General features: G+C 48.4%; 7 protein-coding genes across 7 annotated transcripts; 3 read left to right on the top strand and 4 right to left on the bottom strand.

The window, feature by feature from the left end:
• Window positions 1-475: 475 nt before the first annotated feature.
• N7537_007371 (uncharacterized protein) lies at window positions 476-3,769 on the top strand (the record flags this gene model as incomplete). Its single annotated transcript, XM_056898428.1, has 1 exon — window positions 476-3,769. The coding sequence occupies one exon, from the start codon at window positions 476-478 to the stop codon at window positions 3,767-3,769; it is 3,294 nt and encodes a 1,097-aa protein (XP_056750504.1).
• A 567-nt stretch (window positions 3,770-4,336) lies between these two features.
• N7537_007370 (peroxidase) lies at window positions 4,337-5,362 on the bottom strand (the record flags this gene model as incomplete). Its single annotated transcript, XM_056898427.1, has 2 exons — window positions 4,337-5,144; window positions 5,256-5,362. The coding sequence occupies 2 exons, from the start codon at window positions 5,360-5,362 to the stop codon at window positions 4,337-4,339; spliced, it is 915 nt and encodes a 304-aa protein (XP_056750503.1).
• Window positions 5,363-6,106: 744 nt separating this feature from the next.
• N7537_007369 (uncharacterized protein) lies at window positions 6,107-6,721 on the bottom strand (the record flags this gene model as incomplete). The annotated part of the gene is made up of 1 exon (XM_056898426.1): window positions 6,107-6,721. One exon carries the CDS (start codon window positions 6,719-6,721, stop codon window positions 6,107-6,109), a length of 615 nt encoding a protein of 204 aa, XP_056750502.1.
• A 321-nt stretch (window positions 6,722-7,042) lies between these two features.
• On the bottom strand, window positions 7,043-8,250 carry N7537_007368 (3-isopropylmalate dehydrogenase; the record flags this gene model as incomplete). The annotated part of the gene is made up of 3 exons (XM_056898425.1): window positions 7,043-7,247; window positions 7,296-7,719; window positions 7,779-8,250. The coding sequence occupies 3 exons, from the start codon at window positions 8,248-8,250 to the stop codon at window positions 7,043-7,045; spliced, it is 1,101 nt and encodes a 366-aa protein (XP_056750501.1).
• An 800-nt stretch (window positions 8,251-9,050) lies between these two features.
• On the top strand, window positions 9,051-10,450 carry N7537_007367 (HSP70/90 family co-chaperone CNS1; the record flags this gene model as incomplete). Its single annotated transcript, XM_056898424.1, has 3 exons — window positions 9,051-9,345; window positions 9,407-9,679; window positions 9,735-10,450. 3 exons carry the CDS (start codon window positions 9,051-9,053, stop codon window positions 10,448-10,450), a joined length of 1,284 nt encoding a protein of 427 aa, XP_056750500.1.
• Window positions 10,451-11,586: 1,136 nt separating this feature from the next.
• Window positions 11,587-13,046, top strand: N7537_007366 (putative endo-1,4-beta-xylanase; the record flags this gene model as incomplete). The annotated part of the gene is made up of 5 exons (XM_056898423.1): window positions 11,587-11,639; window positions 11,704-11,860; window positions 11,910-12,042; window positions 12,116-12,229; window positions 12,298-13,046. The coding sequence occupies 5 exons, from the start codon at window positions 11,587-11,589 to the stop codon at window positions 13,044-13,046; spliced, it is 1,206 nt and encodes a 401-aa protein (XP_056750499.1).
• A 100-nt stretch (window positions 13,047-13,146) lies between these two features.
• Window positions 13,147-14,715, bottom strand: N7537_007365 (DUF2841 domain-containing protein; the record flags this gene model as incomplete). Its single annotated transcript, XM_056898422.1, has 4 exons — window positions 13,147-13,673; window positions 13,730-13,915; window positions 13,966-14,469; window positions 14,517-14,715. The coding sequence occupies 4 exons, from the start codon at window positions 14,713-14,715 to the stop codon at window positions 13,147-13,149; spliced, it is 1,416 nt and encodes a 471-aa protein (XP_056750498.1).
• Window positions 14,716-16,118: the final 1,403 nt, after the last annotated feature.

The raw sequence follows: 16,118 nt of genomic DNA, 5'->3' as shown, positions 1-16,118 counted from the left end.
ACCCCACCCACTGTTGTTGATATCAGAGGTGCCTTTCTATTTTTATTCTGTTCTTTGATATCCTCTCGACTTGATCTCGACCATATGAGCTAATGTGACAAATATAGAATATCCCATGCTCATGCTGTCCTGGCCCTATACCTTGTTTGGCATTCAAATGCTTTGTCCGTCAAGAAACAGGGTGCTACCATGGGTATTCGATTCAGGGCGCTCGGCGTGTTCTTTCATCTCGTGCTTACCATCTACAATATGCCACTCTATTTCTTTCGGTTGATAAAGGTGACATTCAACCTAGCATGTTGGACAATGAATCCCTCTCGTTGTCATTAAAGCACTTGGTTCGCACCGTTTCGGCCTTTGGTTCATAGTTTCCAACCTCCTCAGACCAATATAGGACACCCCAATATTAGGATATTGCTCTTTATTGAGCCCATTGTGGCAGATTTTCAGGTTCCTTAACTCTCAGCTTATCGTGATGAATAATTTCTCTCCGCTCGAGATTCCTCCCCTTTCGGATTTCCCATCGAAGGCGGAGGACCTCGAACACCCACCTCCACCTTTACCTCTTTACGATTTGACCCGTCTTCCTAATCCGCCTGGTGACTGGGAACATTTCAATGTCAAGTTTAGAGCTGTTGCATCGGGTCATAGTCGTTCCTTGAAGCTCCCACAGGTGCAAGTGTTGATGAAGCATTACTTCTGGGGAGTGCATTATGATGAACCAACTAGGACCACCATGACAACGAGAAAGAAGCCAAATCTCAAAACTCAACAGACACTTCTGTTCAAACTGATATACTACATGCAAGAACGCCATCGGCCGAAGACTTGGTTAGATATGCTCAATGTTAACCGAGATACTGGACCACGACTCTTGCGATACGACCTCAATCCACGCCCAAAGCCACTCAGTAGGTGGTACAATACTCCTCCGGATGTGAGCACACGTATCTTGAATGCATATATACGTCCTCATGACGCGCCACCAGACATGCCCGACTACCTTATTCAACAATATATGTACTCAGTTGACAGCTTGCACACACCACCCCCACCTCCACCACCTCCGGCGCCTACACTCACCGAGCAACAAGAGGAAATCCTCCATATACATCTGTTGCATCACATGAACCCAGGAGTCCAATTTGCACCGGCTTTTTCATTGACCGACCCGCCAGGCAAGAAGATAACAGGCCCTGCACCAGGCCAAAAACGGGATTCAGACGGAGACAGGCTACCCCATCGCAAGCGCTCGAGACAAATTTCACCCGGTGCCCCTGCTTACCGAGGTCGCCCTCGTTCCCCAACTCCACCGTTTCAAGAGCCCGTCTTTGCTGCTGATGATATCACAACTTTCACCTGGACGCCTGGTCTGGCACCGTCCCATACAGTGGCTCCCATTGGAAGGCACCAATTGAGCCCCCTTGTCCCGAAACCTTTAGGTCCAATTGACGCTCGAGAGATTACGGACGCTGTGGAACGAGCTGTGATGCAGATCGCGTATGCTGATTTAGACCGCGATCCCACCATTCCGTCTATTGAAAAGCCTATTCGCCACCGGACCGCCCAGTCTTACAAGGATATTCTCTCGCTAAAACTTGGATCATTCCCCACCACGGCAAATGTAAAGTTGTCGCCATTGACCTTTGATTGGGATCCAAATGGCCCTGTATTTCCGGTTCGGGGCCGCGGCCCTATCTGGGATTCAATGTCTTGTGCAACAGATGCTGTTATTGTGGCGGCAATGCTACTCGATGCTGGTTGCACCAAGATAGATCGTGCAAACAATCGAGCAGCGGAGTTCAAAGATATCGAAAAAGCATTCATCGAAGTGACAATGGCGAGCTGGGAGACCTTCGACGATAGGACTTCTATATTTGTGCGTGATGAGTGGCTCCGTATGTTTATCGATGGCTCAAGCGGCTTGAAAATGGGACAACCGATTCCTCCTTGGGCGGTTTGGTCGGTGGCCACGAGAAGCTTCGCTCAATTCCGCTATTTCCATGTTGAGCGAGTGACTCCTTGCAAATGCCAGTACGCGCTTCCATTCTACAACTCCCATCAAGGATCGTGCATTTTACCTGGCTACCTACCGGGCGATGAAAACGGTGTAGATCTACAAGTGTTGATCGAGCGATGTTTCTACCCACGAAAGTCTTTCAAGTGCGATAAGTGTGGTGACCCGACGGGAGTCACTGGAGAACGAAAGATCGGTCAACTCCCGCTGCGTCTGGTGGTAACCTCTGATCTCAAGACTCGAATCCGAAATCACACGGAGAATCTCAAATTCAATTACATAGACTATGAGGACAAGCAACAGGTCGCACACTATCGTTGGCTTGGCGGCATCTATAACAACGAGTCCCATGCTCGTTTGTTTTGGACGGATACGATACGAGGCGAGAAAGATGATGGGAATATCATGATGTACGACAGCCAAGTCAATTCCGCGGTGATCGTCGGTGGAATCCCAGCGTTTCAACGTGAAGAAAAAGTACCCACTGAATGGGTCAGCCATCACGCTATTCCGCTCCTTTTCTATGAACGAATCATGAATCCCACCAACGAACTTTTGGCCAAGGCCACCAACGCGATGCTTGAGTTGGGTAATTGCCTAAGCGAGAACAAGAACGTTCTCGAAGAACATATCCCTTGGGAGCGATCAACTCCTCCATTGCAGCGCGAGTCATGGCCTCGTATACTTTCACACAATGGTGAACGATTCAGCAATTTCAACCCCGGATGGGCAACAGCGCGAACATCCCCCAACCCAGCCGCTGCACAGACTGCTACACCCCCTCTGGCACCTATGCACATTGACCCGGCGCTTCTTGATCCATTGGTCATTGACCCATCGCTCCTTGATCCATCACTTTACTCGACCCACACACCTCCGGAATTTGACTTGACCTCATTCTTTGATGTGAATGGACTTGGTGACCCATCGGGTAGTGACCAAGACCCAACTGAGAATACAAACAAGAATCATCTGTTCAGGTCGATGATGGAGAGTCCACGCTGGCTCCCTCCAAATCCTGATATGTGGCCTTCGGGTTTACCCAGCGAGGAAGGAGCTCTGGACTTCCCCGAGCTACCTATGTCACCCCAGTCGCCCGAACTGGGCAATCGCCGGGGCAAGGGCACTGAGTGGTCAGATATTACCATGCCAGATGCAGAGACTATTCCTGAGCTTCGAAGCCGACTCTTCCGCAATAGGCATGGTAATGGACTGAAGAGGTCAGCGATGCAAAACTACGCTCTTTCGAAGCAGGCCCTAAATCCAAGAGAGAAGCAGGCCCTGCGTACAGAGAAGGCGCATGGATTCAACTCAAGGATGAGATTTAGTGATCTAGATGAGAACAATGAGGAAGGGGAGAAAGAGGACGAAATTAACCGAAAGAATGCCGAGATGCAAAGGAAACAGGACCTATTTGAACGGAAAAGGGGAGAGGAACGGAAAAAGCAAGAGGAACTTGAGAAGAAGAAGAGAAAAGAGGAGCGGAAGAAGCAAAAAGAACTCGAAAAGAAGAAAGAGGAAGAAGATAAGAGTGAAAAGGTGGTACAGAAGAAAGACCCGAAACGGACGAGAGAGGAATATTATAAACAGCGAACACAAAAGGATGAACAGATGAAACAACAAGAGGCGAAGCCGAGGGTATCAAGAAGAGCTGGATTGAGGAATTCGAAGAAGAAAAACACCGATCCAACTTGGAGACCTGGTAGTGATGCCGATGATGCCGATGATGCCGATGATGCAGAATTGTCATGATTTATGTTATTATTCTATTTTGTCTCCAATTTATTTAATAAGATTCAATATACACATACACAAGTATAATACTATTGATACTAGTCAACATGGCCATCTGCCAATCAGCGGGCTCTTATTTGATATACCCGAGGCCCGAGTATAACACGAGTACTTGGCTAACTAGTTAGTACATGTGTAGTACATTTGTAGTACATATGGTAAGACCTTTCTACAGTCATAAGTACTCATTTGAATACTTAATACCCATGAACAACGTATACATCCATACTAGCATAGTATTATACCCGATATAGCCGTGACCGTTTCCCCGCAGTCTCTACCCCAGACTTGAGGGATTTCCCCTTTTTCCCTCTTTTCTATTTCATGTTACAATTTCACAATAACTACAGAATGTACATACTAACAGTCATCAGTTATCTTTATCACATTCTATGATTTATGATCTATGATCTATTTACACGTCCGAATCCTGCACTCTGCAGTCCCAGGTTTACTAACGCAGTGGGGAATTAATCCAAAAAAATATAAAAAAACAAGCCAAAAAACAAAGAAAAAGATGTCACTCTACAGACGCGCTCTGGGCGGACCTGTAGCAGTGTTGCTCTTCTTCGGTGCCGACACATACCCACCAAGAGTGCCGTCAGTGTTGGTCACCGTACCCTGAGCATCACGCCGGATACCAAGTTCAATCAACTTGGCAAACACCTTGGCGAAGTGATCGAAGAACAACTCCCTATCCTCAGCATACCGCTTAACCCATGGGGCAAATACCGGATCCGTGGAGAGCGCCATATCAGTTGGCAACATCATTAAGGGCTCCTCATCCTCCTCGGCATCGGGATCCTCATACACAAACTGGGTGTTACCCGACGCCATCTTGCGAGGCTTCCAGTCAAGCTGGAGCAACAATTTGAAGAAAGAGTTTGAGAATCGCGTAGGGTTCGTCACCCACGGACCCTCGAATCCACTACGGTCGCCGTGGCATCGGCCAAGGTTGTGTCCGCCCGTCAGCGCTACGATCTCCTGATCGTTGAAACCCATGCGGTAGAAGATGAACCGCAGGTGGTCGGCGCCCTGGGCTCCGTCCGGCAGACGTCCTCGTGGCGGCAACTTGGTCTCGCCGATCAAATCTGTTCGTCCGCCTTGCCAGGGGATATCGGGGCCGCCCATCTCCTTGATCGCCACTACGCCGGCCAGTGTCCACAGATCCGAGTACGTGATCCAGGGGTGCTTCTCTTTAATCGGCTCTAGGAATGCGCGTCCGTGCTGCAGACCAGCGTTGGCGGGATCGCCACCCTCTGCTTCGTATCGCATGCCGGCTCCGTTGGAACCACCGGTGTCGGATTCGGCATCATATGTGCCAGATGAGTGCCTGTTTGCGAAATCGTTGTCAGTGACATTATGTTGACAAGGGCTTATCGCCGTTGATCTGGGGAGCCCCGACCGGGAAAACGATAAGGCTTCAAGGATCCCATTTACTTACCATGCGAGTCGGACGAACACGGGCCCTGCACTGCCATCATCATAGCCGGGCTTCTTCAGGATATCGGCAATGTCCTTGCGGACGGCGTCATAGTCGTGGGTGCTCATTGTCGGGTATCGGCCGATAACGCGGTCCGGGGTATGTTTATCGGGAGAAAATCGAGCAAACTCAACGCCGGCTTCGAGATGGTTTTGCAGAGGGTTGAGTGAAAGGACTGAAGATCAGAATGAGAAAAGAAAAGAGAAAAAGAAAAAGAACAGGAAAAGATGAACCGAAAGACCCCGGACTTTCCACATGAGAAGTCGGTGGATCCGCGGGCCGAATCAGCCTGCGCCTATTGAAGATGCCGAGGTTGGACCTGAACACTTCCTTATGATCTGTGATTCTTGCAATTCTTGCAATTTCCGATTGGATTGTCCAGTTCCGATCTGGATTTGCCATTTTAAGTGGTTATCACCTTATAAGTCCACTGAGACAACCGGAAAATACGTTACAAAGTCACATTCGCCCATCAAATGCCGATCCAGACCTCGGAACTCATACGCCGACTTTGCAGTTCGGATATTGCACTCATGTTGCACTCATATTGATAGGCAAATCCGAGTCTTCCAAGGTTGTTTAGTATATTATTTGCAAGGTACAATTGAAATGAGTCATATTTGACAAAGGCAGATCTCTTTTGCCCTAACAAGTCAGGGCCAAAGGAAAGCTGCAAGTGTAAACGGGTTTCCATGAAAGCTCAAAGGAAAGGAAGAGATCAAAGAAATCATAGAGAACAATGAAGACAAATAAAACAAAGAAACCCCCATAGATGTGAGAAAAATCTGACCGAAATCAAAACCCTTCCTCCTTCATACTTCCAAGCTTCCATCGTCACTCTTCACAATCTCATATTCTCCATCGATATCCCCCCCCCTGCCATCGACATTGTCATTCGAAGCATCTTCGGGTAAGTTCTTCTTCAAGCAAGCTCGCAGCATATCCCGCTCATTTTGTAGGCGTGCGACTTCCCCTCGTGCCTCTCGCAGCGAGGTGCTCAACTTCCGCATCTTCGTCAGATATGCCCGACCCAACGTATCTGCCTGACCTGCCAGTCGCGAATAGTTCTTCCGGATCAAGGCCCTCTCTTTGCGAAGTCGACGAACATGTCGATCCAGCAAGTGTCGCTGCTTCACATCTGTGTCGCGGATTGTCTGGATCACCTTGTCGATTACCCTAGTGTGCTGTGCTTGCAGTGTGCCTTCTTCAGAGTACCTGGCGATGCTTATGAAGGTTGCGCAGATGTCTGCTGCGACTGATGCCATCAGCTCGCCTTTTGTGGTGGAGGTTTGTCCTTCTAGGTTCTCAAGACGGAGAGCACAGGATCCTGGTGTGTTTGGTTGCTGGCTTGGATGCTCTGGTGCCATCGCCGGTATCGTTGAGGTGGTCCGTTTTTCGGATGAGATTGTTGGCTTTTCAGATGACATGCTGAGTGCTCTGTTTCTCGTCGGAGACTGTTCTTGTGGGCTCTCTTCTCTTGGACTCTCTGGGGGTATGAAAGTTTCAGGCATGAAGAGGAATAAGAAAGGAAGAAGAATGTAAATCTCAGAGGGTGTTATAAACTTGAAAGGATTATGAAATCAGGTGAGTTTGTAGGTAAGTCTTTTTCTTTCCACCCCAGTTTTCAGCTAACAAACATTGGCTTTGATCGTATTCTTTCTTTGTCAAGGTGAGATTCATTGATCGGTGTGATTCATGTGGTTCGACCATTGGTATGGCCATTCCTATCTTCCACTCCTGGATACTATCTATAGTGCAGATACAATCGCATCACCAACTTCTCTAGTCCCAGCCTTACCCCCAAGGTCAGGCGTCCGAAGCCCTGAGTCCAGCACCTTGCGCACCGCATCCTCTACACGTCTAGCCTCATCTTCCATGCCCAAAGAGTATCGGAACATAAGCGCAACGCAGAGGATCATTGCAACTGGATTGGCAATGTTTTGTCCCGCAATGCTATAAAAAAGTTAGAACAGGGGTTCTTGTCATAGTTCTGGCACTTACGTCGGAGCAGATCCATGTGTAGGCTCGTACAGCCCGTAAGGTCGTGTCTTCAACGTCTTATCACCAGGCAGACCATTGAGACTGGCACTCGGCAACACACCCAGAGTACCCACAATAGACCCAGCTTGATCGGAGATCATGTCGCCGAAGGTGTTGTCAGCCAGGATAACACCATTTAAGGACCGCGGGTTCGTTGCTAGAATCAGTGATGCAGAGTCTGCCAGCTGGTGTACCAATTTCACTTGCGGGTACTCAGCTGCCATGGTCTTGTCCACTACCCGGCGCCAGAGTCGCGAAGAAGCTAGTACATTTGCCTTGTCCAGTGAGATCAAAGGCCAAGGTGGATTGTGTCGCAGTGCCACTTCGGCAGATAGACGGGTAACTCGTTGGATCTCGGCTTCGGAGTAGCCCCATTCATCCATTGCTGGAGTAGAAGAAAAAGTTAGATTGCTGTTCAATCAACTGAATCTCAGCTCAGCCCACCGTATGTTTCTTCTTCAACCTTGCGGCCAAAATAGGCACCTCCACAGTTCTCCCGCACCACAACAAAATCAACTCCTTCGATAACATCGTGCTTGAATGGGCTGAACTCCTTGGCGATGGAGGCACTCGGCGAGGTAGAAGAGCACGGGCGTAGGTTTGCATAGATATCCATAGCCTTGCGCAGTTGGAGTAGTCCTCCCTCGGGTCCATCAAGACCACGACGTTGGTTGTCCCATTTCGGACCGCCAACTGCAGCGAAGAGCACTGCGTCTGAGTCTAGAGCTGCCTGTTTGACTTCTTCAGTGACAGACTTGCCATGGGCATCAATGCTGCAACCACCAATCAACTCCTGGCGCAGTTCAAACTTGCGTTGAGGGGTCTCAAAGGCCTTGAGAACCTTAACGGCTTCGGCCATGACCTCAGGACCGATGCCATCCCCAGGTAGGACGAGGATATTGAAGTTTTTCGCCATAATGATATGGTATTTCTTGCTACAAAGGTTTATCTGGGGTAAATCGGATTATCCTCATACTCCTGGCACCCAAGACTATATATGGCCTATGTCGGAAGTCGGTCTTCAACCCGATTGATGCGGGGTTTCATTTGGTGTTTGGTCGGGCTTTCACCGATGACATGGCCTCCGGTGTGCGGAGGTCTGTCCTGTCACAGGGCTAAGGAGGTATGCGATTCAACTGTCCGTGGAGTTGTCGGTTGTGAGGGGTAGTATGCAAGATCAGAATTAAGATGTCCGGACTGTCTACTAGGTAGTATGTCATTGCTCAGTAGAGTACCTCATGTATCAAACAGTGTGGTGTATGTCCTTGTTTCCTGTTATAAGAGAGTTTTGATAGAACGATACCAACAGTGAAGCAAATATGCACAAATATGCATAGATAGTGGAATATAACTTAACAGCAGCAAGTTGATAGAATGATAGCCAAGGAGTATGAAAAGTTGTGGCCTCGGGCATGTATCTATTTCTCCACATGCGGTTATCCGACTTAGAAACGTCCCAGTGCATCGTGGAAAGATTTCGATAATCTTAAACCCAACAATCTTCTTATAATCGCTTATCTTCTTTCGATTCCTTTCGAAATAAATCTTACATCTTTGGATCTCATTTCCAGCCTGACTAATCCGGTAATAGGGCTTAGGGTCGATGGGGACCCCCTCCTGTTTGCACCGTTTGCATTGCGGGCATCATTTCTAAGCATTTGGACGATCTCCAATTCTCCGAGAGCAAAATACATTTTCCTGTGACAAACCTACAAGATGTCACGCGTCGAAGAACTTCCAGATGATTTTGATGAGTCGCTCGACCTCAACAAGGCTCCTCCCGAGGTCGCCCAGGGCCTACCCCAGCCCGGGTTTGATGCCTTCGCTCCTACAAACGAAATTCCCTTCCCGATCAACGAGGAAGCACTGAAGGCGCGCCAGACCGATCCCAATGCGCCTGAACTCCCGCCCGCTATCGCGGCTATCCAGTCGCATACCCCGGAGGAGTTGATGGCAATGATGAATAAGACTCCTCTGTTCATGACCGATATTGAGAATGCGGGCGATGAGAGTACGTCGGATCATTGCTTGGATATAATTGTTTGATTTGACTAATATATATCGGTTTACAGAGGGTGAAAACGTTCTCTTAGATGCCCTCCAGGCTCTGCAGAATGAAGGTACCAGGGGTGAGGTTGCAAATACCTTCAAGGGACAAGGCAATGAAGCCGTGCAGGAACTCAAGTGGATTGACGCTAAAGAGTTCTACACAAAGGCTATTGCTGTTATTAACGCAAAGGAGGATAAGTGGGAGAAGCCTGAAGATCCTGAGGAAGAGGCGGCACTGCTGCGCAAATTGGAGGAAGCGTCACACATCAACCGAGCATTGTGCAACTTGGAGCTAGGTATGTTTTATCTTCCTGGCCATACGGGACATTGGCTAATATATTTCCTGTGCAGGAAACTACCGTTCTTGTACTCTCGACTGTGCTGCCGCCCTCAAGTTCAACCCCAAAAACGTGAAGGCCTTCTATCGCTCCTCCTTGGCACTCTTCAAGTTGGACAAAGTCGCCGAGGCTGAAGATGCTGCAGCCCGAGGATTGGCAATTGACCCAGAAAGTAAGGCTCTTAAAGAATCTGCCAAGAAGATTGCCGAGCGCAAGGCCCTTTTGGAGCGTGCTGCCGCGAGGAAGAAGGCCGAAGAAGAGAAATTGCGCAAGCAGAATATGGTCCTCAGCACAGCTCTGCGCGCCCGTCAGATCAGAACCCGCAAAACCGACCAACCTCCTGATATGGAAGATGCAAAGATCCGCCTCGTCCCTGATCCTCTCTCGCCGGAGAGCACAATTGAGTTCCCGGCCGTTTTCCTCTACCCCATGGACGCCCAGTCAGACTTCATCAAGTCGTTCTCGGAGATGAACGCTATTGAGGACCATTTGAATTACATCTTCCCCCTTCCTTGGGACACCAAGAAGGAATACACTCCCGAAGGTGTTGAATGCTTCATGCAGACTGTCTCTGGTGGTTTGATCAAAGCTGGCAAGAAGCTGCCTTTGTTGCAAATTCTCTCCGGGGGTAAGGTCGAGGTTGTGGATGAGCTTGTCAGTATCCATATCGTGCCTCTCTCCAAGACCGGTAAATACATCGCAGAGATGAAGACGCGGAAGACTGGCTGAGCGGTATCTCATTAATACCAAGCCCACTGCCCAACTTTCAACCCATCCCGTGGATCTCTGTGGAATTCGCGTCCACAAAATCATCACACCCATGGGAGGAGTGTTGCCTACCAAGACTCCTGTCCATCGACCTGGCAGTCTGGATTTGGCTGCAACAGTGGTCCCTAACCACTCTTAACGCTCTGCTCTGGTCCTACCACAGAGCAACATGTTATAAAGTCCCTGATACCCCTTAAAAGCGCCAGTCTTGCGTACATAGATGCATTTTCAGATTTTTATAGATATCATAGGCGGGAAATGTCCCTGGGAACAAGAGGTCCCACCACTGATCATAATCCAACATATCCAAGGCTGAAGTGAAATCATCCATTGGCCCAGATTAGTCATAGCTGTTATTTGAATGACCTTGAACGTACGGTGTAAATCGCAATCTATGATTACATGGTGTGTGCAGAGCGCCAATGTAGGTTCAATTATCCAAAAGAGGGGATGTACACCCGTCTAGCCTGAATGAGCATTGTGGGGGACATATCTGAATCACCAACCTCATTCTGATTCTGATTCGACAATACTGTACTTCCAAGGTTACCTAGGTAGCCAAGATGTACAGGAAGTCGAAAGGGAAAAAGAGTTGATCGACAGCCTTGAAGATTCCCCGGATTTGTAGAAGCGGAGAAGGGTGCATTTACCCGGTCTCTTTCTTTCGGCTTCACGGAGAAATATGAAAAACGCCTCTTTTGGCCCTGAAGAAGATACGGAATTTGCTCCGCTGTCTCTTTATTGGTTTCTCTATCCTATTCACCATGTGGCACCGCGTCCCGTGCCTATTTCCCTGGCTAAAGTGACAAACTTCATGCACGAGCTCATAATCTTCAGGTATCTAACTAAGTAGAGATCAAGGCTATTTGGCTATTCCAAAAAGCCGCGACAATTATGCCACGGCCTGTCGGTCCGGCAAAGTTCACAAAGTTGTCAAATGTGAAATTACCTAGCGCCGGGGGCCTGGAACTTGCAAGACCCTGACAATTTAGCTATCGCTGTTTATCTCCGACTATAAAAGAAGCTCATCCCTTTCCATTCCTCATTCCAAGTCTAGATTGTGATCCACTTCAATCATTGGCGTTGATTATCTTGTCATGGTTCACTTCTCTACTATTGCCCTGGCATTGGCCAGTGTTCTTCCTCAGCTGTATGGTTTTATCTTTCAATCCATAGCATACTTTGACAGTGATTGATGCCCTTTGTTTTAATAGGACTCGAGGAGCCGGCTTACACACCGCTGCCGTTGCAAAGGGAAAGCTATACTTCGGATCAGCCACTGATAACCCCGAGTTGACTGATGCTCCATACCTTGCCCAACTTAGCAACACAGATGACTTTGGTCAAATTACTCCCGGCAATGCGCAGAAGGTTGGGTGAGCCTTGCCGTGCTGTTTAGACCCTCGCTAATTGTCGCTAGTGGGATGCAAGCGAGCCCTCTCAAAACACCTTCTCCTATACCAAAGGAGATGTTATTGCCAACCTTGCTGCTACGAATGGCCAAAAGCTGCGATGCCATACTCTGGTTTGGTATAGCCAATTGCCCAGCTGGGGTATGTTTTGTTCTCTCTGATAGTTGCACAACGTGTCTTTTAATGTGTGAATCTGGATCTAATTGGTGAATAGTCTCAAGCGGCTCCTGGACCAACGCGACTCTGCTTGCCGCCATGAAGAACCACATCACCAACGTCGTGACTCACTACAAAGGCAAATGTTATGCGTGGGATGTTGCCAACGAAGGTCAGTGCCGAATCTAGGAACAAATGGTATCATCATCATTATCAAGTGGCTAATGTACGGATGACTAGCCCTTAACGAGGACGGCACCTATCGTAACAATATCTTCTACCAATACATCGGCGAGGCATACCTTCCCATCGCGTTTGCAACTGCAGCTGCCGCAGACCCAGATGCCAAGCTCTACTACAACGACTACAACATCGAATCAGCTGGTTCCAAGTCAACAGGTGCCCAAAGAATCGTCAAGCTCGTGCAGCAGTATGGAGCCAAGATTGATGGCGTCGGCCTACAGGCACACTTCATTGTCGGAAGTACACCTAGTCAGAGCGCGCAGGCTACCAACTTGGCCGCATTCACAGCCCTAGGTGTCGACGTTGCCTACACTGAACTCGACATCCGTATGACTCTGCCGTCAACTGCTGCCTTGCTTACCCAACAGTCGACCGATTACCAAAATACCGTTGCGGCTTGTGTGGCAAACGCTAAGTGTGTTGGAGTTACTATTTGGGACTACACTGACAAGTACTCTTGGGTTCCTAGCACATTCTCTGGTCAGGGTGATGCGTGTCCTTGGGATGCGAACCTGGTGAAGAAGCCCGCCTATGCGGGTATATTGGCTGCTCTGGGTGGTACAGCTTCTACCACTTCCACTACCACTACTTTTGTTACTACCACAACTACTGCGAGTTCTGGCGGTACTGGCGGTACTGCGGTCCCTCTATATGGTCAATGTGGTGGCTCGGGCTGGACTGGAAGCACAACTTGCGCAAGTGGGACCTGTAAATACGGCAGTGAATGGTACTCGCAGTGCATGTAGACTTAGCAGGGCAATGATTCCTGATGAAGCTCCAGTGCAACTCGAACAAAATTCATGATCGTAAACAGACATTATATTTCTCCGGTCCATGTTTTAGCGCTCAATAGTTAAAATAGTACGGGTGGCCGTATGGCATCATTGTCTCTGTTGACAAATTTTCTGTCGAAGTATGGGTGATTGGAACACCTGCATTCTGGGACAAGTCAGGGTCACCATAGAACTGCATCTGGGTTGGTGGTATACCAGAAACCCCAGGATATGGATAGTGCTCTATGTTAACTGGACGTGTTTGATCAATCAAATGCGTCCCAGCAGATAGTGGTTCGTGTTTTGGCCTCAATTCCAATGGCGACGTTGACATGTTGGTAGAAGGGCTGACAGACTGGTATTGGGTGTTTGGAGCCAAGTGCATTGCCGGGCTGTAAGGATTGGAAGGATTGTATGATGACGCCGTCGACAGGTCTCCGGAGGTAGCTTGGATTATATCGATGCCAGAGATTCCGTCGCGGCACTCAGACTCGACAATTTTGTGAGAAGGAACTAGTTCGGTTGGCGAGCTTTGTCCGCTGGACGTGTCTTCTGTCATTTGAGGAAGATTGGTGCGAGATATAGACACGGATTTTCCATCTAGATAACACATGTGAGCGTTGGGGAGGTAGAAGAGAATGCGAGCAAGTATGTACCTGAAATCCCATCGATGAATTTTTCCTCCTCCTCGCGGACTCGGTATGCTTCGTCCAGGATTTGCAAACGCTCGACCGGGAGTATTTGACGACGAATGGGCTGGTCACATTGTTTCAGTCTGGCGGTTGTGATCCCATGGGTTTCGCGCATCTCGCAGAGCATGTACACTAAAAGTCGAATGCGTTCTGATTATTGTCAGCTTAGTAGGACATTCGGAAGGATAGCGCTGTCTTACCAACTTTTGGAAGATGATCCGGCTCCCGATGGCTCACTCCACGCGGCCACCACGGTGGCTTAGTTGCCTCTGGATCCAGCTGCTGGGTTCTCCCTTCAACAATCTTCCGACCATTGTATGGGTAGTTGACTTGCTTGCGCGGCTCAACTAATTTGATGTAGGCTTTGGCAATGATTCGGCAGTTTGTTTGTTGCAAGTTTTGAAAGATTTTCTCATAGTAGAGACGTAAAAGACCTCTCTCTTTTACGGAGATTGAGGCTCTTTGGTGTAGAGCCAAGTTGAGGTTCCGACCTCCGAAATCCTTCATGGGTTGTGAGCTGGCTTGTAGATGCCAAGACTCACTTGAGGGCCACATTGTCGGTCGAAACGAGGACTCTGATTGGGATAGGGCTTGCAGTCTGTGTTGGCTACCCCCCATTTCACTATAGGCCACCCCCTGCGACGGAGCAGAGCTATGGTTGTTAAATGGAGCCCCCCCGCTAGACACTGGGACTTGGGGAGAAACTGTTCTAAATTAACAAAAACACTTCATGTGGGGTAAATAGAAACACTACCTTGACATTGTGTTCCGTGGGCTTCTCTCGACATTGCCACCGCTCTGAGGAATTCAGCCGTGACTCTAGGGGAGAGAATGGTGTGGCGGCTATCTGAAATGGAATCAGAGGCCCTTTGGCAAAGATTCCCATCGTTATCTATGTATATCATAGCAAAATGGGCATATTCGGGTTCCTCTGGTGATCGCCTGGACATCTTTTTCTGGGGCCTGGTTCGGGTCAGTCAAGGTTATTGGTCACATAAAAAGGAAGTAAATACCCTATAATATGGACCTAATGACTAGCCCCAGGTTTTTTGTATGGCAAATTTGTCAAATTGAACCTACGAGCCACAGGGGGAGCAGGAGAAGTGGGGGTTTTTCTACAGGAAATGTTTCGGATGGGAGGAAGCGAACCAAGTGAAAGAGAGCATGCGGCGGTGGTCACACAGTAGCAATACCTCTGGCCAGCTTCCGACTGCCGATCAGTTAGTATCGAACCAAAATGTGCTTTGACATGAAGATTTATAAACAGATATTTTCAGGTGCACTAACTACTGCGTACCATGTATGTAACTAACTATAGCGCACCAAATGTGGAGGCCCGACTTCAAAGTCCTGTGGAGACTCGAAAAGTACTGATCTGCAAAGCGTCAAAGCAGATACAGTATCGAAACAGACTACATAGAGGTATTTTAGGGCCTGGATTCGGATTTCTTTTTCCGTTTTTCCTGTTTGTTAATAGGCAGGAAAATTCCCCGGATAACATGATAACACGATAACACGACCTATTTGAACTTGACATTGGAACGCTCAGCTATGTATGTAATGTAGACTAACAATGGCATGTCATACGCTATGTGGAGTGTGGCTAGGTAGTTATTTCACGCCAAAGTCCCACGATTCATTGAAACATATGCCCCTTAGAACCTACTAGACATCCGCAATATCGATCATACCATGGCAGCGCAGTTGGGAAACCCATGACAACTTGCTTCAGGCTGAACCGCCACTACCACCACCCCCCGATTGCCTCGTGGGACCTGATAGGTAATGAATATCAATTGATATTCCAGGGGGATAAAACTCCGTGCATGACAAAACCTTGCCATATTATATATCAATCTTGGGACCTTTTGGAACAGAAAACATCAAATCTTTGAAATGATGGTCCACAGACGTCTGTGGCTGAGTTTGTACCCACCGGGTTGCCTTCTGCCAACCAGTATTCCGGACATTGTATATATGTATTACTCGTTCATCTCCTTGCTTGTCCTCACAAACTAATGGACAGAATCACCGATTATGAAGTACGTACCTCGACAAGGGTGTTAAATCACACCGTTTACTCGAGAGTGTGAGTTAGGGTTGGGAGACGGGCGCATTTGATGCATTGGTCCGCAGATGTCACTATAGCTATGCTTTACCTAACACACACTAGTCAGTTTGACAATATCAGAGTGGCTGATATGAAGTTTAAACCAAATACTGAAAGCGAACCTAAATCCCGAGCTGTTTTACCGGCCGGCCGGGATTAATTCGGAAAAAAAATTCTCAGCCTCACCTTATATCGGCCGGGCGGGCTTGCTTCGGTCTCCCCCTGAAAGGCCTCAAGGATTGA

Source organism: Penicillium hordei, assembly GCF_028827395.1.
Source record: "Penicillium hordei strain IBT 12815 chromosome Unknown utg000004l_segment0_segment0, whole genome shotgun sequence".
Lineage (NCBI taxonomy): Eukaryota > Fungi > Ascomycota > Eurotiomycetes > Eurotiales > Aspergillaceae > Penicillium > Penicillium hordei.
The sequence above is the reverse complement of the archived record's forward strand: the minus strand, read 5'-3'. Positions and strand labels throughout refer to the sequence as shown.